The 27,859-nt window shown below is 42.2% G+C and overlaps 1 protein-coding gene and 1 long non-coding RNA gene across 4 annotated transcripts; one reads left to right on the top strand and one right to left on the bottom strand.

Moving 5' to 3' along the window:
* Nucleotides 1-311: 311 nt before the first annotated feature.
* LOC133514512 (uncharacterized) lies at nt 312-3,221 on the bottom strand. Its single transcript, XR_009798811.1, has 3 exons — nt 3,085-3,221; nt 2,715-2,968; nt 312-2,400 (listed from the first exon to the last, which is right to left on the bottom strand). It is a non-coding gene; the product is annotated as an uncharacterized LOC133514512 (long non-coding RNA).
* On the top strand, nt 2,962-9,081 carry LOC133514509 (homeobox protein Hox-B8a). Of its 3 annotated transcripts, XM_061846269.1 has the most exons (3): nt 2,962-3,492; nt 3,839-3,932; nt 7,944-8,241. In XM_061846269.1, exons 1-3 carry the CDS (start codon nt 3,060-3,062, stop codon nt 8,107-8,109), a joined length of 693 nt encoding a protein of 230 aa, XP_061702253.1. In that variant the 5' UTR covers nt 2,962-3,059; the 3' UTR covers nt 8,110-8,241. The 3 variants fall into 3 exon arrangements, with proteins under 3 accessions (XP_061702253.1, XP_061702252.1, XP_061702251.1); XM_061846268.1 differs by lacking the exon at nt 3,839-3,932 and having other exon boundaries at nt 7,944-9,081; XM_061846267.1 differs by lacking the exon at nt 3,839-3,932 and having other exon boundaries at nt 7,941-9,081.
* Nucleotides 9,082-27,859: the final 18,778 nt, after the last annotated feature.

Genomic DNA, 27,859 nt, shown 5'->3' with positions numbered 1-27,859 from the left:
TCATCAGTGTCAGTTTGAATTTTTCTCTTCATATAAGAAGTGCATCAACCGTAGGATTCAGGGATACTTTTTGAATGTTAACTAACATTAATAATGATTACGATGATGATGATATCCATCCTGATTCTCACAACGATCGCAGGAAGGCTGAGAAAATCTCGACTAATTACGGGAGAAAGGCAGACTACGCGCTGAACTGGTCGACATTTGGTCAAAGGATACAACTCAACACCAACATTGAGCGGGAATGATCCCACACTGCCCGCACCAAAGTCAGCCGTGTGGACCCCCATAGCATCAATGACCTGTGGTGGTGATGATAATTATAATAATAATCATAATTGTTGTTTATTAAAAATATTATTTCGGTTAGTACATTTGTATTTGTTATTTAAACGCCACACTTATAGTCTCAATTTAAGTGATTACATTAGCAATCATGAATGTGATTGACAGATTCATCTTTTTTCTCTTGAGCCCCAAATGACTGCTACTAATCGTCTGCAACCAGAGTAAACAATTTTAGAGTCGTTCACGTGATGCGTGGAATTGAACAGAAGCAAGATAAGTAAATACTCGATCAAATATTAATCTTCCACTTGATGGCGCTCTTGTACCATTTTTAAGAGAAGACCCATCCCTCCCTTATAGTGATTATTGTGACCGTTCAAACGCACAATACTGTTTCATGATATGTACACAACCCAGATTTGTTGTCCTTTTTTGTGGATTGTGGGGGCAGGTTACTGTGCATGGAAGGCTACATGTAGATTAGTCTAACATGAAAAAGAATCCTTCAAAATATATCTATTTTCTTTAGGTACAACTGATAGCATGCCTCTGATTTTTTGGTGTATTGTATTGAAGAAACAAACAAAAGAACATATCTGTTTTCTCCGAATACTTTGAAGGGACCGCGGATGTGTATCGTGGGTAAGTAGATAGTTCTCTTTTTTTAGGCACGTTACAGTAGTGTTCTCCAAAAGAACTTGATTGAACTAACTGTTTGGAGTGTTGATATCAGTGCAATCAAGTAGGAAGTCTAAATATAATGACAAGATTGCATACTCCTTCACTGAAATACGTTAAGATTTTTTGTGATGCGAAAGATGAAAATGTGGTAAACTGAAGTCATCTCCCCCGCTTGTGCAACTGATACATGCTCAAACCAAGTAAATTGAAATTGTTTTTTCCAGTGTTGTGAAATAGAACGTATACCATTTTGACTGTATTGTATACTATTGTGATTTACAGCTCGATATAATCTTCAAAATAAATATACATATGATCCAACTTTTATTTGGACCTATATCAACACATTCTAAAGTCACAATGAGAATTAAAAGAAATGACAGAACACGGAGGCTATAAGAGGACCTCATTCAGACGTTGATGAACGATTCAAAGACTTCAAGAATAAATTTACTAAATACTGTTGGGGTTCAATCAGTGCGCTTGACTGTTCTCCTGTCGGATCATCTAAAGGAAAAGCATATAACAACTTGACCCTCGTTAGGAAGCACGGCTCACAGTTGGGCGGGGGTGGGGTGGGTGGGCATCTGCATGACGAACCATCATTAAAAGCCGTGGTATTCTTGCTCAGTTAAGGGCAATTACGGCCTCCCTCAAGTAAAGGGCGCTTATAACCCCGCTTTTTTGTTCGGTGATGTTAGGACTTCAACAAGCAAACAGCAGCCCGTTCGCTTTATGGATCTTTGAAGTTGTCTCAACCGCTTATAGCGTTTTTCTGTAGCTGATTACCCACCCAGCCCCGCTTCCCGCATGTATATGAAGATCGAATTTACACAATTATCAGAATGCTATGTCCAGACCCTGAAGCTCGTTTGTCTCCAAAGCACAAACTACACTTGCTGACACATGCGAAAGAAAAGAAGTGTTTGGCAATTCATGGAGACGGGGTTGTCTCAAGGATGTAATGCATAGAATACATCCTCTTATCTCTCTTCAATTATGTTTCGCATTCTACGTGTCGCCATTTGGTGAAAACTTTTATGAAAGCGAGCGCACATACAGTGACTTAATCTTCCATTACCCATGATCAAAATGTTGTAAACCGACGTAATATCATCCTCTGTTCCTCAATTTTAATCAAATAATATAGGATATTTTACAGATTTAAATTATATTCAACCTACATGTTTGAATGGACTAAATTCGAATGTCTGTTTTAGTGCACACTCACATGCAAATGCACGCACACTCATTCTCCTTCTCATTCTCTCTTCTTTCATATTTCTCCATCCCCTCGCTCCCTTTCCATTCGACGCGAGTCAGCCAACGCCAGCAGGACACTGCAGTCAATGTGCGCACGCCCGTGCGTGTTTGTTTGTGCGCGGAGAAGCCAATGGGACGGAGATCTGATAATAGATGCAAATTATCCTGAAACACACACAGTACAGAGGAAGATGAGGAGGGGGGGTGGACAGAGAGTGTGGTGTGTGTGAATGTGTGTGCGTGTGCGTGCATGTGCATGCGCGCGCGAGTGTGTGAGTGTGTGTGTGCATGTGGGTGTGCGTGCGTGTGTGTGAATGATTGAGAGGGAGAGCGAGCGAGCGAGCGAGCGAATGAGAGAAAGAGACAGGGAGAAAGAGGAAGAGAGAGAGGGGGGGATATGAAACAAGTCATTTGCAGAAGAGTAAATCACAGAAAAGCCGTTTGAGAGCAAAGACAGGGTTCCAGCTTTCAACACTTACGTCGGAATTGTGATGCGCACCAGCCTTTCCTCCTCCGCTCCCCCTTCTCTGGTTTCTCCATCGCTGGATATTTCATGGAATCGGTGTGAAAATTATTGCGTTTGTGGTGGCGGCATTGTCTGCTCCCGCTCTGGCTGCCTGTCGTCACCGAGATCAGCTCGTCAGTTGTGGCCGTGAGGGGGAACACCACAACAGACTCTCGCTCACTCTCTCCCTCCCCTCCGTCTCTCTCTGTCTGGTGCTCTTTCTCGAGCCTGAAAACACAACCGAAGCAGACAAACATAATTGAGCGCTGCCGGTCACTTAGAGCCTTAACTCCAACGAAGTGAAAACAAAAGAGAAAACATGAGTTCATATTTCGTCAACTCACTCTTCTCCAAATATAAAAGCGGGGACTCGTTACGTCCAAATTACTACGAGTGCGGATTCGCGCAGGACCTTGCCGGGAGCCGGCCCACCGTCGTGTATGGTCCGGGCTCCGGTGCCACCTTCCAGCACGCTCCTCAGATCCAGGACTTCTATCACCATAGCGCCTCAACACTGCCCAGTAATCCGTACCAGCAGAGTCCCTGTGCAGTGACGTGCCACGGGGAATCCGGCAACTTCTATGGATATGACGCCCTGCAACGGCAGACTCTCTTCGGGGCGCAGGACGGAGACTTAGTCCAGTACAGCGACTGTAAACTGGGAGGTGCACCGGGACTCAGCAGCGAGGACGCGGAGGGAACCGACCAGAGCCCTTCACCCACTCAGCTGTTTCCTTGGATGAGGCCGCAAGGTGAGAACTTTCTTTCTCGAGGTTTCCACACTTTCTTGTCAAATCGATGGGAACAACTGTATGATCTCATTCGCTGGAGGAAAGGGGGGGGGTGGGTATTAGAGAGTTGGTGGGAAACAATGGGCGAAACTTGGAGATTCTCTATTTCGTGAAGGTAATTGGGGCTTCCTGTGATCAAAGCAGAGCACAAATACGTGTTTATTGTTTTATTGCCAGCTCCGAAACTTGTGAATGACTTCAGGGTTTAAATTGCACCAACCAATCTGTGGTGAACGGCCAAACAGAGGAAGGAAGCAGACTATGGAAAGAATGGTGTATGCGTGTGTTTGTGTGTGTCCGTGTTTAGGTGTGACTGTGTGTGTTGGGAGCAGACTCCAGAAGGGAGACGTGAACCTCATCAAAACGTTTCGTCTCCAGCAGATGGGACATATTTGTTTGAGGTACAGTACACTGGAAACCAAGTCCTTTGTATCTACTTAGTTTCAACATGGACATAGGATTCACGTGACTAAAAAGGGACAAACTGACCCAATTTACAGTTCTCCTCAAAATATGACGTAATATTACATTTTAATCGTGTGCAACCGATGCACGTACAGTTCTAATTAAGTAAACTCAAAGGAAACTTTTTTTTTAAACCATTGGCAGTACACTGGGGGAAAAGGATGTTGGAATTTATCAAATTTGACCGTGTATATTGGTTCCACGGTATTAAAACGTTAAAGTAACATTAATTGTTTATTTTCTTGGGGAAGAGGGAACATTTACGTCAGTTTACCACATTTGAATCATACGCAATCCAAAATGAAGTACTTTTTTTGATAGTATGAGCAACTCTCATAGTCTTGCTTTAGACACGCAGCTCCATCGTGAGTTAAACCTTGACTGCATTTTGCCTTTTTACGACTTACTTGTGGCGTAGTGAATTATTCAGCTCCACGGCGCCCTTGCTGATTGCATGGGAAAGAGGGACAGCAGGCTGAGAGAGAGAGAGAGAGAGAGAGAGAGAGAGAAAAAGAAATGAGCTTCCCTTCTATGTCATTTTTAGGACACACAAAATATGTGCATTTGTGTGTGCGAAAAAGACAGGAGGAGTGTCGAGTTTATATTTAAAAAGGCCTTTATTGTGAGTGTTTCTGCAAAAGATTTGTTTGGATACTACTGTATTTGGTTTGGGAGAATATTGCAAGTGACCACAATGATTTCACAGTATGCTCACCATAGTCAAAACAAAAATAATGATTAAAGCTAAACAGATCATTTCCCCTGTTGCCCCACGCAGCGGCTATGTTTCATCACCTCTGGTTAAAAAAAATAAAATAAATAATGTATACAAATTCACTTACATTTCCAAGCCTGTGTAAACTGCAGTGGCTTCAAATAACGCGTTAGTCCTTTGTTTCTATTGCCAGGGTTGTCGGTTATTTGGCTTGTGCTTACTAATTGTCCGGACACCTCTACACGTTTCACGGCTTTTAATATTGACCGAGCAAAGACCGGATTCGTCAAAGGAGCCCCAAGTTACAATATTAGCCTAGAGATTAACGCTTTGGCGGTCAGAATCAAAACGGGAAAAGGCGCAACACGTTTGCAGCCTCCGTGCATCTTAAAAACGTTCCTCGACTATGGTATTAAATATTACCTCTACAACATATTATTAATAATAAATATAATAATAAAGAAGCCTAATAGTACAATTTTAAAAATGATTTTGAAGTATTGTTGTGATAATAGCAGACATGATTCATATTTTTGTGTGTTAGTTCAATAAATCAGCGCTGAAGGGAGACTTGTGCATCTGAAGACTTAAGTGAATCTTGTTCAAAACTCTTGAGAATGTTCCCCTATTTACAACCACCGGGCGTCTATTTCAGTCATAATTTACCAAAATGTTAAAACGGGTACAAGGCAAAACGTATTCATTAGTGTTATCCGTATGGAGTTGTCCACCCATTCATTGGCGCATAAAATATAATGTGCATCACTTGTACAGAGTTGTATTCGGGTTTAAGAATGTATCTTTATTTAATATCACAATTCATTGAAACTGCACGTTCTTTCAGCAAAAAATGTTTTAATGTTAAATCTTTATGATCAGTAGCATATTTTGTCCGTGTGGTTCATTCATCCCCTTTTATGGCAGGCCATCAAAGCGCAGGACAAACAGTTTTATGGAAATATAATCACTCACATAAATACCCCATGTGTGTAATCTGTCGGGAGTTGGACGCCTAGCATTCCCTGCATAAGTTCATATTCTTTTTTTAAATCTTCCTTTGATGTTTATCGATGGTGTTGCACTAGAAATCATGTTGAGTTTTAAAATTAAGAATGTATATTCCATTTTTGTTTCACTGCACCCAGTTGAGAAACTGCTCTGTTTGAAATTTAAACGAAAGTATCATAGAGTGAATTTAATGAATTATAACGGCGACTATTTGCAGGAAAAGCGTATCAGTCTTTGACGCCCGTGAATAGTGTCGTAGAGGCAAATTAGTAATTAAATATAACGGAGAAAGCTTGGGTTTATAAATAATTTACAATCTTAATATTGAAGTTGTGGTGAATTTAAAAGCTTTTCTTCCAGGGAAACCAATCCTGAAAAACATTCCGCCTGTGCACGGAGAACAAACCAAATTCCCTCAGTTGGTTATCAGTTTTTTTTAATCAATTTAATCGTTTATTACATATGTTGCAGCTAGCCCTTTTGTTTGGATTTGGAGTACTATAGTGTATTATTTCAACTCACTGCATTATGGGGAAAATACTTGATGTTTGGGTCCACATGATTAAAACAAATGCTAAACTAAATTAATTTCCCCTCTTTTCCTGGAAAATAACCATCAATCGATGTCTGTGTAATGCAAAATCATCATGTACAACTGATACACATGTTCCAATTAAAAACATTCAAAGGACTTTATCCACTAGTCCCTTTCGATGTGTGGTGTAACATATACAATACTAATTCTGAAAATCGTTATCTACATCATCGTGGATCCTTTGAAGCAACAAATGTGTCACAATTATGACATAAATGATATATCCGTTTAAATATTACAGATATTTACACAATATCGTCTTTCATAGTTTTACTTCTGCTGTGTACCGGTCTCATGTACTGGTCAACAACGCACCATAGTATTGGTTCAATAGTCGCTTGTGTGTTTTACTATGTTGGTAATTTTTAATATGGTCTGATCAATAATGGCACAGTGGATTTCCTTTTGAAAATCAATTCATTTTACTGATGTGAGTATTTGAATTATTTGCAGGTGTTATCCATCAAAAGGTCATCGCTGTATCTAAGAAAAACAATTATTTATAAATAATATTTTTCAAATTTTATTGCCAAAATGTCATTGCCGTTGTGTGCGCTAAATTAAGTGTCAAAATTTGCAATATTTTCTGAAGATACAAGTTATTATTATTTTTTTTTAAACACGAGATTTTTCTCCTATTGCTTAATATGGCAAACAGTCCTTTGTCACACAAGCTGTCTTTACCATAAATGTCACCGGAGAGAGACCTGTTATGATGCTGCAATACACCAGGGGGATCTTTGTACAGAAGTACCAGGGTGAGGCGACAATTTTATATTTGTACAATAACAATTACGCATTCATCCAAAATCAATAAAAATCGTTATTTCTGAAATATGAATGCGTATGTATGAATGTGTGAAAGTGTCAGAAGTTTTGCTTGTCTTCACCGTTATAACAATTGTGCAAAGACAACAGTGTAATAACGGAGTACTTTGGATCGTCTATGCACTTGTATCTGCAATGTCGATGGCCAACATTGTGCAAGTGATATAATTTTTATGAAAGTGTTTTTACCCTAATGTACTTTTTTCCTTTATCTTCATAGAAAGACCTGTATTTCAATGGGCCACCACCATTTGCTCTGTTAATCAGGCTTGCCTTGACTATGTTTAAAATATTAAACCAATTTTTCAGCATGGGAGTCCATCCATCCATTTACTGAGCCGCTTATCCTCACAAGGGTAGTGGGAATGCTGGATCCAATCCCAGCTATCATCAGGCAGGAGGCAGTGTACACCCTGAACTGGTTGCCAGCCAATTGCAGGGCACATGGAAGCAGACAACAATCGCACTCACAATCACACCTAGGGGTAATTTAGCGTGTCCAATTAATGTTGCATGTTTCTGGGATGTGCAGAAACCGGAGTACCCGGATAAAACCCACGCACAGGAGAACATGTAAACTCTACATAGGTGGGGCTGAGATTTAAACCCCAGTCCTCAGAACTGTGAGGCTGAGTCATTTACTCATTTTAAGCCAAGGCAGTATTAAACAACTGAAATTAGATGATTTTTTTTTTTTGTAAATGTGCCTAAGGTTTTTTTTTTTTTTGTCACATTGTATCAAAATGGCATATGGGTGTACGTTTCCCAATTTCTTGTCTTTTTGTCACTCCTCCCTAGTAGCTGCTGGAAGGAGGCGAGGCCGGCAGACCTACAGCCGTTACCAGACTCTGGAGCTGGAGAAGGAGTTCCTGTTCAACCCGTACCTGACCCGAAAGCGCCGCATCGAGGTGTCGCACGCGCTGGCACTGACGGAGCGGCAGGTGAAGATCTGGTTCCAGAATCGTAGAATGAAGTGGAAAAAGGAGAACAACAAGGACAAATTTCCCAGCAGCAAAAGTGAACAGGAAGCGGTGGAGAGGGAGAGGAGGGAGAAGGAGCTGCGGGATGGTGGGGCAGGAGTTGGAGGTGGAGGTGGAGGAGGTGGAGAGGGTGGAGGTGGTGGAGGCTCGGTGCCAGTACCGGGAACAGTTGGATCACAGGCCGCTTTGAGCGATGATTGCTGTGAGAAAACTCATTAGCAAATATAGGCTCATATAGATGAATTTGGGGAGCTAGGTTTGAGAGTATTGGGCAAGATGGGCTGAATTGGGATGGGGTTCTGCTATTTTGTCTGAATTGGAGATTTGGTTGTCCTGCTATATACATGTTTCAATTGAAGGGACCGAACTTAAGTTTCCAAAACAGCGAGTGGCTATCTGATTGTACTGGAAGGGCCCCAGTGCCCAGTTCTGATGATGATAAGGAATTAAAAAAAAAATGGTAATCTAATGAAGGCAGGATTAATCAATCCAACATCGTCTACTTTAGTGAAGAAAAAAAAAAGAACGATAAACAATGATAGCTTCCTTTTTTTGTTGAACAGTTGTCGTGTAAACATTTCTATATTGTTCGAAGTTTATCATTAACAAATTATCTTTGGCAGCTGTAGAGTTTTTAAGTTAAAATGATGATGGTGCACTTTTTACTGTACTTCTCACTCCTATGTTGTTGTTGTTATGGCAATTGTTATTAACTATGACGTTAATGGCGTAGCAATTTATTAAATGTCCAACAACATGAAACTGCCTATTTATGCCGTTTTAGTAGGTCAGGTCTCTCTTTTAAAACACTCTAATTGTCGTTTATCTTTTTAGTTGTTTTTTTGATCGATGGTGTTTGTTTTTGCTGTCTTCTTTTTCTCTTTAGGGATTAAAAGCATGCGCACAGTGCGGTTAATAAAGGGAAAGTACTTATAAATAAAAATGATTTTAAAATATGATTTGTTTTGGAAATCTGGTTAATGTCTTTGATTGGTGAATAGCCAACTTATTATTGATTTTCTTTGGAGGCAGTAGCTTGTGAACTTGTGACAATTAACGGGGAAAAATTATATTTTGTCCTTCGTATAAACTCGCATTCTTATTTTATATTGTATGTCATCACACGGACTGATAAAACTGCAGTTTAAGTCACTTTCAAGAAAATATCAAGCACACACACACGCACACAAACCCTTCTGCCCATTCAAACACACTTTTATTTATGGAACACTCCCCCAATTATAGCATTACAAGTCTATATAGTTATAGATTTACACTGCCCTTAATCATCACCGTAAGAAACACTTGCAGCAGGATTGTTTCCATATGTAAGGATAAAACACTAAAACCGAGTAGGTTTATGGCTTAAAAAAAAAACCCTCCCCATAGTTTCAGATATGGAGTAATAAAAGCAGAGATTGAGGCTGTAATTATTTAATAATGCAGGCTGTACTTGTTAAAAAAACAAGTGTACAGTGTATTATTTAGCGTGGATTTTGTTAAAATTGGTAGAAAACATGTCGATCTTATCAATGAGCATATGGTATGAAAATCATCCTCACTTTGATGAAAAATTTTATCAGTTACCTCCCCAACGCTCGATCTGTATTACATATGTAGCACAGTCCAAAAAGGTCCTTAAAAAAAGTTCTGTTGGTACAGCACCGGCATAACACTATATTGTACAATGGAACAGTCAACTCACTCTGTCCACACTGAACATGGTGCATATTTTATTGCATGTTGTTCCTAACAAAACATTGTAGAACCCCCTGTAGGACAAAGTGTCCAGTACAGACCACAGTCCAAATTTGTATTTGGTAACAGTCCTTACAAAATATAGTATATCTATGCTGAGCAAAGCCCACTTAAATGCTCGGTAAACACAACACTGAGCCATGATAACTAATAAAAACACACATTTACACCAACATGTATTAATCTGGTAAAAGGTCAATTTGATTCCTACATTCTATCAAAGAGTTAAAGTAATCATAACAGAATATTATGTGACCCATTGTGCAATATGGGATATTTAAAACATGGGTTTTATCCGGGTACTTCTGTTTACTCCCACACCTCAAAAACATACATGGTAGGTTAATTTAAAACTCTAAATTGCCTGTAGGTGTGAATGTGACTGTAAATGGTTTGTTTGTTTGTTTGTCTACAAAATATGTCCCCTGCGAATGGCTCGCAATCATTTTAGGGTCTTCCCCTGCCTAGCATGATAGATAGCGGGGATCGGCTCCAGCACACCCACGACCCTCGTGAGGATAAGCGCTACAGAAAATTGATGAATGGGTGGATGGTCTTACTCAATATGTGTCTTTAGTAACACCTTGACAATGAGACCTATTTTATGTCGTCAATTAGGAGTGAACTAGCTGATATTCATTTGGACTGACAAAGCGGCTTAATTGCTGTTTGATTATTGATAGATTTTAGGTGGTGTCTTGGCTTTCCATGGCTTTTTGTATGTCCAGTTCTTTATGCGTTCAATACTTTTTTGGTGTTTTTTCACAGTCTTACATTTATTTCTGATCTCAGTTCTTACTTTTTTTTTTTTTTTTTGGTATGTATGGATTGCTTGGAGTGGCACGGTGGACAACTCGTTTGTGCATCTGCCTCAGCTCCAAGGAATGAGATCAAAATCCAGGCTTCCCAGCTGTGTGGAGTTTACCTGCTCTGCCCGTGCCTGTGTGGGATTTCTCCAGGCAGTCCAGTTTCCTCCTGGAGAAATCCCATGTTGGCGGAACACGAACTCCACACAGGCAAGGCCAGATTTAAACCCAGGTTCTCAGAACAATGTGAATAATAAAACAAAGGATTTACCTGTTGGTCTACCTGTGATCACCATAAACTACAGTTACAGTATGCTTGATGGTGTCTGCTGAGTCGTTCAGCTCTCGGTTTCTCTTCCTCCAAATAGCTAAAAACATTCCATAACTGGGCTGCATGTATGTTGAGAGACCGAAAGTTGCACACAATCGGCATCAAAATCTTTCCAGATGGCAAAACAAGAGATTACCACTGACCTGAATTTAAATAACAAAAACGTGTTTGTGGTTATTTTGTCAGAAGCTCCACAGACTTGTTTTTACTTCCTTCAAAAAGAAAAAAAAATTAATTCAGCGGAACCTATGGATGAGGAGGATAAGGTGAGTGGATGGAGTAGACAGGCATACAGAGAAGATAGCAAGAATGCTGAATTGCAGAGCAACAACATCTAAATTGAAAGCAAACTATTTATGATCAGGTTCGAAGTTTAAGTGTGCCAAGTTTGAATTGAGTTTGAGTAAAGCTGAGTAGGCCCCAGCACACTATTTTTTTTTTTTTTTAAAGAGTATGCCTGTGCTGTTAATCCAAGCAACAGAAAACCTGATCTTCAGCAGTCATAGCATTCTGAGTTTGAAAATTGGGACCTGGACCAGCTACCACTGCCTGTCAGATTGTACGTCAAACTGCTTCATTCATCAAATTAACTATATGCTGGACTCATTTACAATTTAGGTCTACACTGACTGATGAATATATTATCCTTGTGGGAGCTCGGGAGGGGTGCATGGGGGTTTTGCTCAGTTTGGCTCCAACAAGCCTTGAATGCTAAAATGATGAAAATATGTATCCAGGAAGTCAAGCATCTTTAGTACTGTACATAACGGTTATGTCAACATGTTATATCAACATGTTTTGACCGACTCCCGAAGAACCCCCCCACAGGACTCCCCAAGGGACACCGTTGAATGGCTTCTCCAAGTCACCAAAACACATGTAGACTGGTTGGGCGAACTCCCATGCACCCTCGAGGATCCTGCCGAGGGTGTAGAGCTGGTCCACTGTTTCACGGCTAGGATGAAAACCACATTGCTCCTCCTGAATCCGAGACTCGACTTCCCGATGGACCTTCCTCTCCGGACAAATCTCATCCACCCCCGGGCCCTGCCACCAAAGAGCTTTTTAACCACCTTGGTGACATCAACCCCAGAGATAGAAGATCCCGCCTTAGAGCACAAAGACTCAAGCTTCTTCGTGGGAAGCTGTATTGGTGGAATTGAGGAGGTCTTCGAAGTATTCTCCCCATTGACTCACAACATCCCAAGTTGAGTTCAGCAGCGCCCCATCCCCACTATACACAGTATTGACGGTGCTTCCCCCTCCTGAGATGCCAGACGGTGGACCAGAATTTCCTTGAAGCCATCCTGAAGTCGTTCTACATGGCCTCACCAAACTCCCACGCCCGGGTTTGGAGGTGCGGAACATCGTCCACTTGGACTCAATGTCCCCCGTCTCCTCCGGGACGTGAGCAAAGTTCTTTCATAGGTGGGAGTTAAAATTCCTTCTGACAGGGGAATCTGCCAGCTGTTCCCAGCAGACCCTTGCAATACTTTTGGGCTTGCCAAGTCGGACTGGCATCTTCCCCCACCATTGAAGCCAACTCACTACCAGGTTGTGATCAGTTGATAGCTCCTCCCCTCTCTTCATCCGAGTGTCCAAGATATGCGGTCACAAGTCCGATGACACGACCACAAAGTCGATAATCTAACTGCGACCTATGGTGTCCTGGTGCCAGGTGAACAGGTGAACACCCTTATGTCTGAACATTGTGTTCGTTATGGACAATCCGTGATAGGCACAGAAGTCCAGTAACAGAACACCACTTGAGGTCTGATCGGGGGGGCGTTCTTCCCAGTTACATCGTTCCAGGTCTCACAGTCATTGCCCACGTGGGCATTAAAGTCCCCCAGCAGAATGATGGAGTCGCCAGAGGGGGCGCTCTCCAGTCCTCCCTCTAAGGACTCAAAAAAGGGTGGGTACTCTGAACTACTGTTTGGTGCATAAGCACAAACAACAGTCAGGACCCCCCATCGCCCCCCCCACACATACACACACACACACACACACACACACCTGCAGGGGGAGGGAGGCTACCCTCTCATCCACCGGGGTAAATCTCAACGTACGGGCCCTGAGTCACTCCCCGTGGGCAACTCCAGAGTGGAACAGAGTCCAACTCCCCTCAAGAGGAGTAGTGCCAGAGCCCAAGGGGTCCATAGAGGTGAGTCTGACTATGTCTAGTTGGAAGAAAAACAGGCCCAAACAATGAGGCTGCCACCACCATGTTTGACAGTAGAGATGGTGTGTTCAAGGTTTTGCTTTTACGCCAAACGTATCGTTTTGCTTTACGGCCAAAAAGTTCAATTTTGTTTTCATCTAACCAGAATACCTTCTTCCACATGTTTGGTGTGTCTCCCAGGTGGCTTGTGGTGAACTTTAAATAAGGCTTTTTATGGATATCTTTGAGAAATGGGTTTCTTCTTGCAACTCTTCCATAAAGGCCGGATTTATGCCATGTGTGACAAATCTTTGTCCTATGGACAGAGTCACCCACCTCAGCTGTAGATCTCTGTAATTCATCCAGAGTGATTATGGGCCTCTTGGCTGCATCTCTGATCAGTCTTCTCCTTGTTCGAGGTGAAACTTTAGAGGGATGGCCGGGTCTTGGTCGATTTGCAGTGGTCTGATATTCCTTCCATTTCAATGTGACTGCTTGCACAGTGTTCCTTGAGATCTTTAAAGCTTGGGAAATCTTTTTATACCCAAATCTGGCTTTAAACTTTTCCACAACAGTATCTCAGACCTGCCCGGTGTGTGGTGTGGTGGTGTGGTGTGTTGTGGTCTTCATGATGCTCTCTGCATTTTAAACAGAGCCCAGAGACTATCACAGAGTAGGTGCATTTATATGGAGACTTGATTACACACAGGTGGATTCTATTTATCATCAACAGTCAACATTGGATCATTCAGAGATCCTCACTGAACGTCTGGAGTGAGTTTGCCGCACTGAAAGCAAAGGGGCCGAATAATATTCCACTTTTCAGTTTTTTATTTGTCAAAAAAGTATAACATATGCAAAAAATAAACATGCAGAATTAGCTGTTTGTGCACTGTATTGTCCGTGCTTTCTTCCTGGATTAGGATGTGCCAAGATGGGATGTTAAAATTACACACCATCTCATCCTGCACTTTCTACTTTGGCTTCGAACCAGACCTTTCCCACTTGGAAAAGAGAAAATCTCATCCAGTTTGACCACTTTTTCTTCCATTATTCACATACTCCGACAGTTATTGCATCTTAAAAGCACAGCATTTCTTTTTAAACTTTCTCCATTAATATTGAAATTGAACATAAGCAGCATGTCTAGCTCGTCTTTGCTCTACGTTGCCCAGACTGTGTTGCGAACTAAAGCAGCGGTGGTGGACACTGTCATTATAAAACAACCCTAACCCTTACACACTGATGGGCTGCATAAGTACTGTAACATTTTAAACAGCACATCCAGTGCCATTCCCTGTGCTGCCCTATGTTCCTCTGATCTTGGCTTAGTATATTTAATACCGACACAAAGCCGAGAACGTAGGTACTTTAAAGGGAAAATCCACTGGTTTGCATTAACAATGTATCTAATAGATCATATAATATGTACTCTATTTTGACAATATGATGTTAAACCCTCTCTCATTCTTTTCCTTTTCTCAGTATTTAGAGATTTTTATCGATGATTATGAATTTTCAGGGGCGCTGCCATTTTTGTGAGTCACATGACCTATGTGTGCGGATGTGATGTGTTACGTGCCGCAACAAAGGTTCAATTACATGGGACACCATTTATGCCTAGTGCCGATTTCTCGGATTTATCCTCATCTGATGAAGAAATAGCACTATTGATCGGGAAGACATAGGAATACTTCCATACACAGCTGTGAATGGCACAGCTCTGAGCGGCTCGGCCGCTCGGTTGATCGGGAAGACGGAGGAATACTTCCATACACAGCCGTGAGTGGCACAGCTGTGAAAGGCTCGGCCATTCTGTTGAACAGGAAGATGGAGGAATACGGCAACACCTCACATCCGGGCACGTAGGTCATGTGACTCGCGAAAATGGCATCGCCCCTGAAAATTCATAATTGTCGATAAAATCTTCTCAAAACACTATTAAATGAGAGAGGATTTAGCATCACATTGTCAAAATAGAGTACATATAACATGACCAATTGGATACATTGTTAATGCAAACCAGTGGATTTCCCCTTCAAGCCTTCAGTAAAATCAGTGAAAAAGTGGACCAATGAGGCAAAAAATGGAACTTCACAGCTGTTTCAACTGCACAGACTGAAGTGTCTTTGAAAATTCAGCTAGCAGTTTGAATGACTATATGGATGCTGTTACATCATATGTCAGTTTCTGTGATATGCGTTTTCCAAAAAACATTTTTTTGTATTTTCAATAACAACCATGGCTTGCCATAGTTGACTGCCAAACCTAGATAACCTCGCCAGGCTAAAGAGGTCGCATATTGCCTTGCAGATAGGGCCCAGTACAATCGCTCTAGAAACCAGCTGACTAAAGAAATAACATTAAAAAAAGGGATCATCCAGTAAAAGTGCCGCCAACATCTCCAAATCAGTCTGGCACGCATTACAGTCACTAACCAATTACAAGTGACGATCCCCCAGTGGACAACACAGCAGGCTAGCCAACGACTTAAAGGGGAAGTCCAGTCATTTGAATTAACATTGTATCAGATAGGTCAAGTCATATGTACTGTACATTGAAAATTTGAGGTTAATCCGATATCATTTAATGGTGTTTTGAGAAGATTTTTATTGACAATTACGAATTTTCATGGGTTCCGCCATTTTGGGAAGTCACATGATCTATGTGCGTGGATGCGATGTCCAAACAAAGGCTCACTTACGTTATGACACAATTATGGCCAGCGCTGATATCTTGGATTTATCCTCATCTGATGAAGAAATAACAGTATCGGTTGATCGGGAAGATTTAGGAATACTTCCATCCACATTTGAACCTGTGGCTGTAAATAATGAATAATTTTCTGATGGATCTTTGGACGGGAATGACGTGGAGTCTGACTATTCAGAGGCCGACGCGCGGGACACGCCATTCATCCATCCTATCAATGTTGGAGTTTTTTTAAACCACCCAGCGGATCAATGGTGCAAATGCGACTGATGCGTAACCATGTACAATCTTCTGATGAATATTTGTTGTCAGGAATTTGAGGAACTGGAAGGAAATATATTTGGCGAGTACCGGGATAGCATTTTCCTCCATAGCGAGTTTCATGGCATTGTCCTCTGGAAGCCTGCACTGAGGACAGCCTTGGTGATGATGAAGGGTGTGAAAAAGGCAACATCCGGTAGGACCCATCACTGATATTGTAGGAAAGGTTGTTTATACTTTCTTTCGGCTTGTACTCTTAGGGGTAGCCACAGCAAGCCTTTGTTTGCGCACGTAATACGTCACATCCGTGCACGTAGGTCATGTGACTCGCCAAAATGGCGGCACCCATGAAAATTCGTAATTCCCGATAAAAATCTTCTCAAAACACCATTAAATGATATCGTATTAACCTTAAATTTTCAGGGTACAGTACATATGGCATGACCTATCTGATACAATGATAATTCAAATGACTGGACTACCCTTTAATCAGCTTTTACTGCAGATTTGAAAAGGACAACTTCATTCCACACACTCACCAAGTCGCATCACCGACCACTTCAACACCTCCAACTTCTGCGTTGACCAATCACGAACAAGACGTGAGACACATCTTCAAAAAACAAAAGATAAAGTGGCGGGCCCAGACATTGTGTTTCCATCGTGCCTCAAACTCTGCCCAGACCACCTTGCTCACCTTGCTCCAGTTTTCACAATGATCTTCAGCAAGTCTCTGGAACTGTGCGAAGTACCAACTTACTTCAAACGCTCCACGATCATCCCGGTCACCAAGAAACCTGAAATCTTAGGTCTGAATGACAACAGGTCTGTTGTCTTGACATCTGTGGTCATGAATTGCTTTGAACACCTTGTGCTACACCACCTCAAGACAGTCACAGGTCCTAGAGTGAAACCACTGGAGTTTGTCTCACGAGCTAACAGGCCTCCTGATGTGGAGAACATGGGTCTCCACTTCATCCTTTAACAACTTGACAGCGTGGGAACCTACGCAAGGATCCTGTTCATGGACTTTAGCTCTGCATTCAACACCATCATCCCCAAACTCCTCTCCTCCAAGCTTCTCCAGCTCAGCATCTCATTTGCCATCTTCCAGTGGAGCTACAACTTTCTGACGGGTAAGACACAGCAGTTGAGGCTGGGGTACACTATCTTATACACATGTACCATCAACAATTTGGCACCCCAAGGCTGTGTCCTCTCCCCAGGGCTCTTCTTGCTTGACACAAATGACTGTAATTCAAAGCACCTGGCTGTCAAACTCTTGAAGTTTGTGAATGGCACCACAGTCATTCGGCTCATCAAAGATGGTGACGAGTTTGCATAGCAACAGGAAGTGGATAGGCTGGAGCTTGTGCGTGGCTGACACATCCTGGAGCTGAACACACTAAAGACTGTAAGAGATGATTGTGAACTTCAAGAGGCATCGTTCACTCCAGCTGCACCTCACGCTGTTCATCTGTTTTGTGTCAATCGCTGAGACCTTCAAGTTCATGGGAATTACAGTCTAACAGGACCTGAAGTGGGAGAAGATCATCAACTCCATTCTCAAAAATGCCCATAAAAGGATGTACTTCCTGTGGTTTCTGAGGATACACGCCCTGCCATGAGAGCTCCTGAGAGAGTTCTACACAGCGGTCATCGAAACACTGTATACCTCCATCGTTCTCAGCAACGCTCAACACTTTCCAGCTGCTCCACCGTGCCGCCATTTGTACAGGCCTACCTTTCACTGATGGGTTCTACAATCCTTCATGGCCACGAGTGGTGTCCTCAGTGGAGTCCTCCGCTGGTTGGCCGAAACACACTCCAAAAAGGATAGGATGGATAAATGGTGTGTGCCGCAGGTTGGCCTCGTGTCACTCCCTTCCAAAGAACCATCCAAATGTTCAAATGCAAATCTTAATACAGTACAAATTAATACAATACAAATACAAATACAAATCTTAAAAAAATATTTACAGTTTACAAAGGTTTAAATCTGTATGGACGTATTCCTTCGTTTTCCTGAGCAACTGATACTGCTATTTCTTCATCAGATGAGGATCAATCCGAGAAATGAGCGCTCGCCATAATTGTTAACCAACATAAGTGAGCCTTTGTTGCCGCATCTAATATGTCACATCCGCACAAGTAGGTCACGTGACTCGCCAAATTGGTGCCTTCCATGAAAATTCGTAATTGCCGATAAAAACCTTCTTAAAACACCATTAAATGATTAACATCATATTTTCAAGATACAGTACATATGACGTGACCGATTGAATAAATCGTTAATCAAAACCACCGGAATACCTCTTTAGTCACACTTACCTCCTGCACATCCTTCCCATCTCTATCCCTCTGTCTGACCAACTTGTAGACATCATTTTCTCCTTCTTTTGTGTCCAACCTAGTGTACACATTGTCATGTGCCTCTTGTGTAACCTTGGCCACCTCGACGTTTGCCCTACGTCGCATCTCAATGTATTCCTTTCTCCTCTCCTCAGTTCTTTTAGTGTCCCACTTTTTCTTTGCTAACCTCTTTCCTTGTATGACTTCCTGTATTTTGGGCTTCCACAACAAAGTCTCCTTCTCCCCTTTCCTACCAGAAGACACACCAAGTACTCTCCTGCTTGTCTCTCTGATCACCTTGGCTGTAGTAGTCCAGTCTTCTGGGAGCTCCTCCTGTTTCATTGAGAGCCTGTCTCAACTCTTTCCAAAAGGCTGCACAATATTCTTCCTTTCTCAGCTTCCACCAAATGGTTCTGTGCTCTACCTTTGTCTTCTTCATCTTCCTACCCACCTCCAGAGTCATCCTACACACCACCATCCTATGCTAACGAGCTACACTCTCCCATAAAATGCACAAAATATATTCCACCTGCGTGCTTCTCCCTCTGCTCTTGTAGGTCATTCCATGCTCCTGCCTCTTCTGGAAGAAAGGGTTCACTACAACTATTTCCATCCTTTTTGCAAAGTCCACCACCATCAGTCCCTTAAAGTTCTTTCCTGGATGACGTACTTACCCATCACTTCAGCACCGGACGATTCCATGTTAGCAAGCTATCGACCCATATCAAATCTCCCGCTCATAGCCAAGATTCTTGAGAAAGTTATTTTTGATCAACTCACCAATTTCTTGAACTTAAATAGACTTTTTGACAAATTTCAATCAGGTTTCCGAACTCATCACAGTACACAATTTGCTCTTATCAAAGTGCTAAATGATATAAGTTTGAATACTGACTCAGGAAAGGTGTCGATTTTGGTCTTGTTGGATCTGAGTGCGGCTTTTGATATGGTAGATCACAATATACTGGTAAACAGGTTGGAAACGTGGGTAGGACAAAATGGAACGGTCCTGAAATGCTTTAGGTCCTGGAGGAAAGGAGCTACTTTGTGACCATTCGAGGTGCTCGGTCTCAGCAAATGGCAATGACCTATGGGGTCCCTCAACTGTCAGTTCTTGGACCTCTCCTGTTCAGCCTGTATATGTTACCCTTGGGTCAAATTCTTCAAAACTTTAATTTTGACTACCATAGCTATGCAGATGACACAGTTATATTTAGCAGTGTCACCAGATGACTAGTTCAATTGAGGTATTGTGCCACAGTCTAAATCACATACATAACTGGATGAGCCAAAATTTTCTTCAACTTAATCACAACAAAACTGAGACAATTGTTTTTGGCAATAAAGAAAAGAGAATTGGTGTTATGAAACACCTGGACTCTCTATCTTTAAAAACCAAAGACCAAATCTGAAACCTTGGTTTTCTGATTGATTCTAACCTGACTTTTAACAATCATATCAAATTGATCACAAAAACTGCCTTCTACCATCTGAAAATCATATCTAGAGTCAAGCCTTGTATGTATCAAGCAGACCAGGAAAAGCTCAACCATGCTTTTATCGCAAGTAGACTTGACTACTGCAATGGTCTTCTGTCTGGACTCCCCAAAAAGAGTATTAAACAGCTGCAGCTCATTTAAGATGCTGCAGCTCGTGTTCTGACCAAAACAAAGCAGTCAGACCATATAATGCCAATCCTAAAGTCATTGCACTGGCTTCCAGTCTGCTTTAGAATAGATTTTAAAGTTCTGCTACTGGTCTATATATCACTAAATGATTTAGGTCCTGAATAATGAAAGAAATCCATATGGAATACAAACCCAGTAGAGCTCTGAGATCGACTGACTCAGGTCAAATAGTGGAGCGCAGAGTGCATAGCAAACATGGTGAAGCAGCATTTAGCTATTATGCTGCACAGAAATAGAATAAGTTGCCAACATAGGTGAGGTGAGCACCAAGTGTGAATGTTTTTAAATCCAGGTTGAAAACTCTTCTTTTTTCTCATGCTTTTTCAAATATATCCACTTTATGATCATATTACTTGCACTGTATGCGGTTTTAATTGTCTTTTTTTTAAATATTTTGTTTGTCATTTTTATGGTTTTTATCCCGTTTTAAATGTTTTATCTCTTTGTTTTCAAATGCCTTTAATCATGTAAAGCACATTGAGTTACCTCGTGCATGAAATGTGCTATACAAATAAATTTGCGTTGCTTTGCTTTGCTTCACCGCCCCTATTTCCTTCATTATAATGTCCATTACGAGCAAAGAAAAAGAAAAATAGTGTGGCAAAAGTGAAATTTTATGGCACTGCACAGTTACTGTGTTTAGCGCTTGTCAAGTGTGTGAAAGAATAATGAGAGGTAGCTATCCTGTGTTCTTTGGGAACTTACCAATTAACTCAATGGTACTGTCTAATTTACCGTTAGTAAATTTAGTTGTTATACTTTGTTTTTCTTGAAACTTCTATTATGACTTTACTTGTGCAATTACTCTCTGTCCAAAGTTCTCTGAAACAATATTTTCCCTAATGTGTCAATATCTCGTTTTTGACAATCAAGCTCCAAATAGAAATACACACTTTCATACTTAACTTTGGATAGTCAAAGAATAGACCTGGTTATGCAATAAAGTTTGAACATTTAATAATAAAATAAATATTAAATGCAAATAAGTTTACAAAGCGAACACCCTTTTAGATTACTTTAAATATCCATCCATTTATCCATTTTTTTTACCGCTTATTCTCATGAGGGTCGCGGGAGTGCTGGAGCCTATCCCTGCTGTCAACGGGCAGGAGGCGGGGTTGAGTTTGTCGAACCGTATCCGGGTTGAGCGACTGATCCAAGTTCACGTTTGGTCCTTTTAGCAACACCGATCTGTTCAGGTGTCGGAACTGGCTGTAAGACAGGCACTGATCCAGGTTTTAACAGTTTAAAAACCATCTCAGATATGAGTCCGCCAATAAAAGAGCCTGGGGTGAAACGTTCACTGCACATGACAGACTGCTGACCAGGTTTGGAAAAATTGGCTCTCTTTGTACAAACCTGACGCACTGTCTTGTGAGGTATGGATCTTTGGGAAAAAAATGTAAAATGTGACCAGAATCATTCAAATTGCTACAAAACTGAACCACACACGTCTTCACCATTTTTACGGATTGGTTTTAGCTTACAATTCTCAAAACAAATGGGTTTTTCTTCGGCATAAACAGGCAATGCTACAACTATAATGTAGTCCCACAACAACAGGCTCCTAGCTGTGACGTCAGAGGTAAACCACAAGAAATGAGGCCTTTTTCAGGTACGGGAAACTAGGTCAAGGTTCGGGGACTTGAATTCATAAATACTTACATTTTTCGATAAAAACATCAAACAAGATGTGCATTTTATGGTACGGTTGAAAATATATTTTTGTCTAGATAGTATAATTTGCTTTTGAAAATTGATGTTACTTACAGTTTAAATGTTCTCCAAAACAGACAGGGCACCTTATAATGTACACTTTATGTGCACAGATAGCTCCAAACCTATAAATGTTAATATGAGACTACTCCAATGAAATACAACCTAACATATGTTCATCACATTGTTGGCTTGCATGCTTGTGTGTTTTAGCATGCATGAATGTTACAAAATGATAACACTCATAAGGCAGTGAGAAACAATTGAAGAGTTTGCTTTCAAAACGAGACATAGGCATTTTTTTCAGATTTACGAAACTCGCGCCAAAATTATCCAGCTCCGAATGGATAATTTTGGCGTGAGTTTCATAAATCTGAAAAAAATGCCTATGTCTCGTTTTGAAAACAAACTCTTCAATTGCTCTTTTACATATGTAAGCAGAAGAAGCTGACATTCTCTCACACAGTGACAGTGTAGCCAAGTCATTATTCACTGACTCACTGTGTCATATCAATCCCAGCTATCAGCGGGCAGGAGGTGGTGTATACCCTGAACTGGTTGGCAGCCAATCGCAGGGCACATAGAGACAAACAGCCGCACTCATAATCACACCTTGGAGAAATTTAGAGTTTCCAATTCATGTTGCATGCTTTTGGGATGTGGGAGGAAACCGGAGTGCCTGGAGAAAACCCACACAGGCACGGGGAGAAAACATACAAACTTCACACAGACGGGGATGGGGTTGAACCCTGGACCTCAGAACTGTGAGGCCAACACTTTCCAGCTGACCCACTGTGGTCCCAGTTTCAGAACAATGGTTCTCAATGTACAATTGCAAGGAATTTCGGAGTTTCATAAGCTATGTTCCGATGTGATATAATAATTGGGCACCCTCCTTCTGCTTTTGTTGCACTTAAGCACCAACTGGTCATCATTTTCATCACGTGTGCAACAGGAGGCCCCGCCACCAACAGTCAGCCAGGTAACAGGAAACTGAAACAGCAAGAAAAAGAACGAAAACAAAATTAGTAGAGAACGGGATCATGACAGGGGCAAGGGTAAAAACTGACATTGTATGCCTGTGACCGTCTATCCCTCGTGCAGCACTGCATTAATATTCTGTATCGATGTGTAAACTTTGTCATTGTTATGCAGGCTCAGGAACACTCCAGAAAACTGAGTTAACACACTACGTTGCTCCAGCCACAAATGCAAGTTAAAATGCTACCATCCAAAGTGAACGACAAATGGCGAAAGCCATAACACAACAACATCCAGAAATTTCACCAGCTTCTCTGGGCCCAAGTTCATCTCAGATGGACTGATGAAAAGTGTAAAAGTGTATTGTGGATTCCACATTTGAAATTGTTTTTGGAAATCATGAACATAATGGCTTCCAAGCCAAAGAGTAAAAGCGCCATCTGGATTGTTATTTGAGCAAAATTCAAAAGCCAGGATCTGTGATGGTATTGGGGTGTCCATACCATGGGTAACTTGCACATCTGTGAAGGCACTATTAATTCTGAAAGGCAGCCTCAGGTTTTGGAGCAACACATGCTGCCATAGTAGCGACATCGTTTATTCAGCGAAATCTCTGCTTATTTCTTCAAGACAATACCAAGCCATATTCTGCATATAGTAACTGCGACTTCATAGTAATTAGAGTGTAAGTATTAGACTGGCCTGCCAGCAGTTACCGGGCCCCCCTCTGGACCCAGTCCTGCAGTTGGGCTCAAAGGCAAGCGTCTGCAGATATGGGCTGATCACCACCTGGCAGTAAGTTGGTACGACCTAGCAGGCACAAACGTAATGTGAGAGTCTGCAGGGAACAACTGTTAGAATCCACTGTCAGAGTTTCAACTCTCACCTCCAAAATAACTTTGTTCATGTTCGGGGTTAGGCTGGGTACATTGAGTCTGAGTGGACAAAGTTCCATGCCTCCATTGCTGAGGACGCCGACCAAAGCTGTGTTTTTCAGGTGGTCAATTCCTGTCGTTAAGGCAACCCCCAAACTCGTTGGTGGACACCAATGGTTATGGGTGCCTTCAAGCTGAGCTATCAGGTCTTTTCGAGGAAGTACTGTGCCAGTTGTGGGTACTGCCTGGCCATATGGAATGTAACTTTGGTGGTTGATGAAACAAAAACCCTGGCATAGGAGGTCTGCGAGCCCATGGATAGAGACATCCGAGCGGAAATTCTGATAGACCATTCAGCATCTCAGGAGGGGGAAGCAATGCACTATCAACACTGTGTATAGTGAAGATGAGGAGCTGCTGACCTCGACTTGGGACATTGTGAGTCGGTGGGGAGAGGATGTCAAATCTCACATTCAAGAAAAGCAATGTGGTTTTAGTCCTGGCACTCGAGAAGTGGACAATCTGAAGACCCTTGGCAGGGTCCTCGAAGGTGTACGGGAGTTTGCCCAAGCAGTCCACATGTATTTTGTTGACTTTGGGAAGGTGTTTGACAGTTTCTCTGAGATTATGGATACAAGCAGTCAAAATGTATTCCTCTTCATGGTTTCTGGGCTCTCTCCCTTAGAAATAGGTTGAGAAGCTCATGCATCTGGGAGGAGCTCAGAGAAGAGCCGCTGCTCAGGATACGCTGGAAAGAATACGTTGACTGACTGGCTGACCTAGGAACACCTCTAGATTGTTCCGGAAGAGCTGGATAAAGTGGCTGTGGAGATGTATTTTTGGGCGTCCCAGCTAAAGCTACTGCCTCCATGACCCGACCTTGGATAAGCGGTAGAAAGGGGATGTATGGATGGGCTTCATTCATGTTTACTTGCAAGATCTTCTCCTTCTTCTTCTTTTCCTTTCAGCTTATCCCGTTAGGGGTCGCCACAGCGTGTCATCTTTTGCCATCTTAGCCTATCTCCTGCATCTTCCTCTCTAACCCCAACTGCCCTCATGTCTTCCCTCACCACATCCATAAACCTTCTCTTTGGTCTTCCTCTCGCTCTTTTGCCTCGGAGCTCCATCCTCAGCATCCTTCTACCAATATACTCACTCTCTCGCCTCTGAACATGTCCAAACAATCGAAGTCTGCTCTCTCGAATCTTGTCTCCAAAACATCCAGCTTTGGCTGTCCCTCTAATGAGCTCATATCTAATCCTATCTAACCTGGTCACTCCGAGCGAGAACCTCAACATCTTCATTTCTGCCACCTCCAGTTCAGCTTCCTGTTGTTTCTTCAGAGCCACCGTCTCTAATCCGCACATCATGGCCGGCCTCACCACTGTTTTGTAAACTTTGCCCTTCATCCTAGCAGACACTCTTCTGTCACATAACACACCAGACACCTTTCGCCAGCTGTTCCAACCTGCTTGGACCCGTTTCTTCACTTCCTGACCACACTCTCCATTGCTCTGTATTGTTGACCCCAAGTATTTGAAGTCGTCCACCCTCGCTATCTCTTCTCCCTGTAGCCTCACTCTTCCCCCTCTACTTTTCTCATTCACGCACATATATTCTGTTTTACTTCGGCTAATCTTCATTCCTCTCCTTTCCAGTGCATGTCTCCATCTTTCCAATTGTTCCTCTGCATGCTCCCTGCTTTCACTGCATATGACAATAACATCTGCGAACATCATGGTCCAAGGGGATTCCAGTCTAACCTCATCTGTCAGCCTATCCATTACCACTGCAAACAGGAAGGGGCTCAGAGCTGATCCCTGATGCAGTCCCACCTCCACCTTAAATTCCTCTGTCACACCTATGGCACACCTCACCATTGTTCTGCTGCCATCATACATGTCCTGTACTATTTTAACATACTTCTCTGCCACACAAGACTTACGCATGCAGTACCACAGTTCCTCTCTTGGTACTCTGTCATAGGCTTTCTCTAGATCCACAAAGACACAATGTAGCTCCTTCTGACCTTCTCTGTACTTTTCCACGAGCATCCTCAAGGCAAATAATGCATCTGTGGTACTCTTTCTAGGCATGAAACCATACTGTTGCTCGCAGATACTTACTTCTGTCCTGAGTCTAGCCTCCACTACTCTTTCCCATAACTTCATTGTGTGGCTCATCAACTTTATTCCTCTATAGTTCCCACAGCTCTGAACATCCCCTTTGTTCTTAAAAATGGGAACTAGAACACTTTTCCTCCATTCTTCAGGCATCTTTTCGCCCGCTAGTATTCTGTTGAATAAGTTGGTCAAAAACTCCACAGCCATCTCTCCAAATTGCTTCCATACCTCTACCGGTATGTCATCAGGACCAACTGCCTTTCCATTTTTCATCCTTTGTAGTGCCTTTCTGACTTCCCCCTTAGTAATCATTTCCACTTCCTGGTCCTTCACTCTTGCCTCTTCAACTCTTCCTTCTCTCTCATTTTCTTCATTCATCAACTTCTCAAAGTATTCTTTCCATCTATTTAGCACACTACTGGCACCAGTCAACACATTTCCATCTCTATCCTTAATCACCCTAACCTGCCGCACATCCTTCCCATCTCTATCCCTCTGTCTGGCCAACCTGTAGAGATCCTTTTCTCCTTCTTTCGTGTCCAACCTGGTGTACATGTCTTCATATGCCTCTTGTTTAGGCTTTGCCACCTCTACCTTTGCCCTACGTCGCATCTCGATGTACTCCTTTCGCCTCTCCTCAGTCCTCTCAGTATCCCACTTCTTCTTCGTTAATCTCTTTCCTTGTATGACTCCCTGTATTTATGGGTTCCACCACCAAGTCTCCTTCTCCCCTTTCCTACCAGATGACACACCAAGTACTCTCCTGCCTGTCTCTCTGATCACCTTGGCTGTCGTCGTCCAGTCTTCTGGGAGCTTCGGTTGTCCATCGAAAGCCTGTCTCACCTCTTTCCGGAAGGCCGCACAACATTCTTCCTTTCTCAGCTTCCACCACATGGTTCTCTGCTCTACCTTTGTCTTCTTAATCTTCCTACCCACCACCAGAATCATCCTACATACTACCATCCTATGCTGTCGAGCTACACTCTCCCCTACCACTACTTTACAGTCAGTAACCTTCTTCAGATTACATCGTCTGCACAAAATATAATCTACCTGCGTGGTTCTACCTCCGCTCTTGTAGGTCACTATATGTTCCTCCCTCTTCTGGAAATAAGTGTTCACTACAGCCATCTCCATCCTTTTTGCAAAGTCCACCACCATCTGCCCTTCAAAGTTCCTTTCCTGGATGCCATACTTACCCATCACTTCTTCATCGCCCCTGTTTCCTTTACCAATATGTCCATTACAATCTGCACCAATCACAACTCTCTCGCTGTCTGGGATGCTCAGAACTACTTCATCTAGTTCCTTCCAGAATTTCTCTTTCAAGTCTAGGTCACATCCTACCCGTGGTGCATAGCCGCTAACCACATTATACATAACACCCTCAATTTCAAATTTTAGTCTCATCACTCGATCTGATACTCTTTTCACCTCCAAGACATTCTTAGCCAACTCTTCCTTTAAAATAACCCCTACTCCATTTCTCTTCCCATCTACTCCGTGGTAGAATAATTTAAACCCTGCTCCCAAACTTCTAGCCTTACTACCTTTCCACCTGCTCTCTTGGATGCACAGAATATCAACCTTTCTCCTAATCATCATGTCAACCAACTCCTGTGCTTTTCCTGTCATAGTCCCAACATTCAAAGTCCCTACACTCAGTTGTAGGCTCTGTGCATTCCATATGAATAAATGATTTACATGTATTTAACTTTGTCATTAATCGTGTCAGTAATCTAAGTTATATTTGTTACCAAGCATACACAGGAAGTCGGCTGTTCTGTGTTCTGTGTTGGTCACGTGACGTTCAGCATAGACTGAATTGCCATACATGTCTCAACAGATGGAACCAGATCTCATATAATTTGGAAAATAGTAAACACTATTAACAATATCTTAACTTCAATCACTAATGAGGACTGGTAATAAACAGTGCATTGCTGATAAGCTTCGTATTTCCAGATTTTTTT

This window comes from Syngnathoides biaculeatus, chromosome 16 (assembly GCF_019802595.1).
Source record: "Syngnathoides biaculeatus isolate LvHL_M chromosome 16, ASM1980259v1, whole genome shotgun sequence".
Taxonomy (NCBI): Eukaryota; Metazoa; Chordata; class Actinopteri; order Syngnathiformes; family Syngnathidae; genus Syngnathoides; species Syngnathoides biaculeatus.
The sequence above is the reverse complement of the archived record's forward strand: the minus strand, read 5'-3'. Positions and strand labels throughout refer to the sequence as shown.

Coding starts and splice junctions, on each gene's coding strand:
- LOC133514509 (XM_061846267.1), top strand. CDS start 3,060: ATGAGTTCATATTTCGTCAACTCACTCTTCTCCAAATATAAAAGCGGG. Junction 3,493..7,940: donor TCCTTGGATGAGGCCGCAAG/GTGAGAACTTTC, acceptor ACTCCTCCCTAG/TAGCTGCTGGAAGGAGGCGA.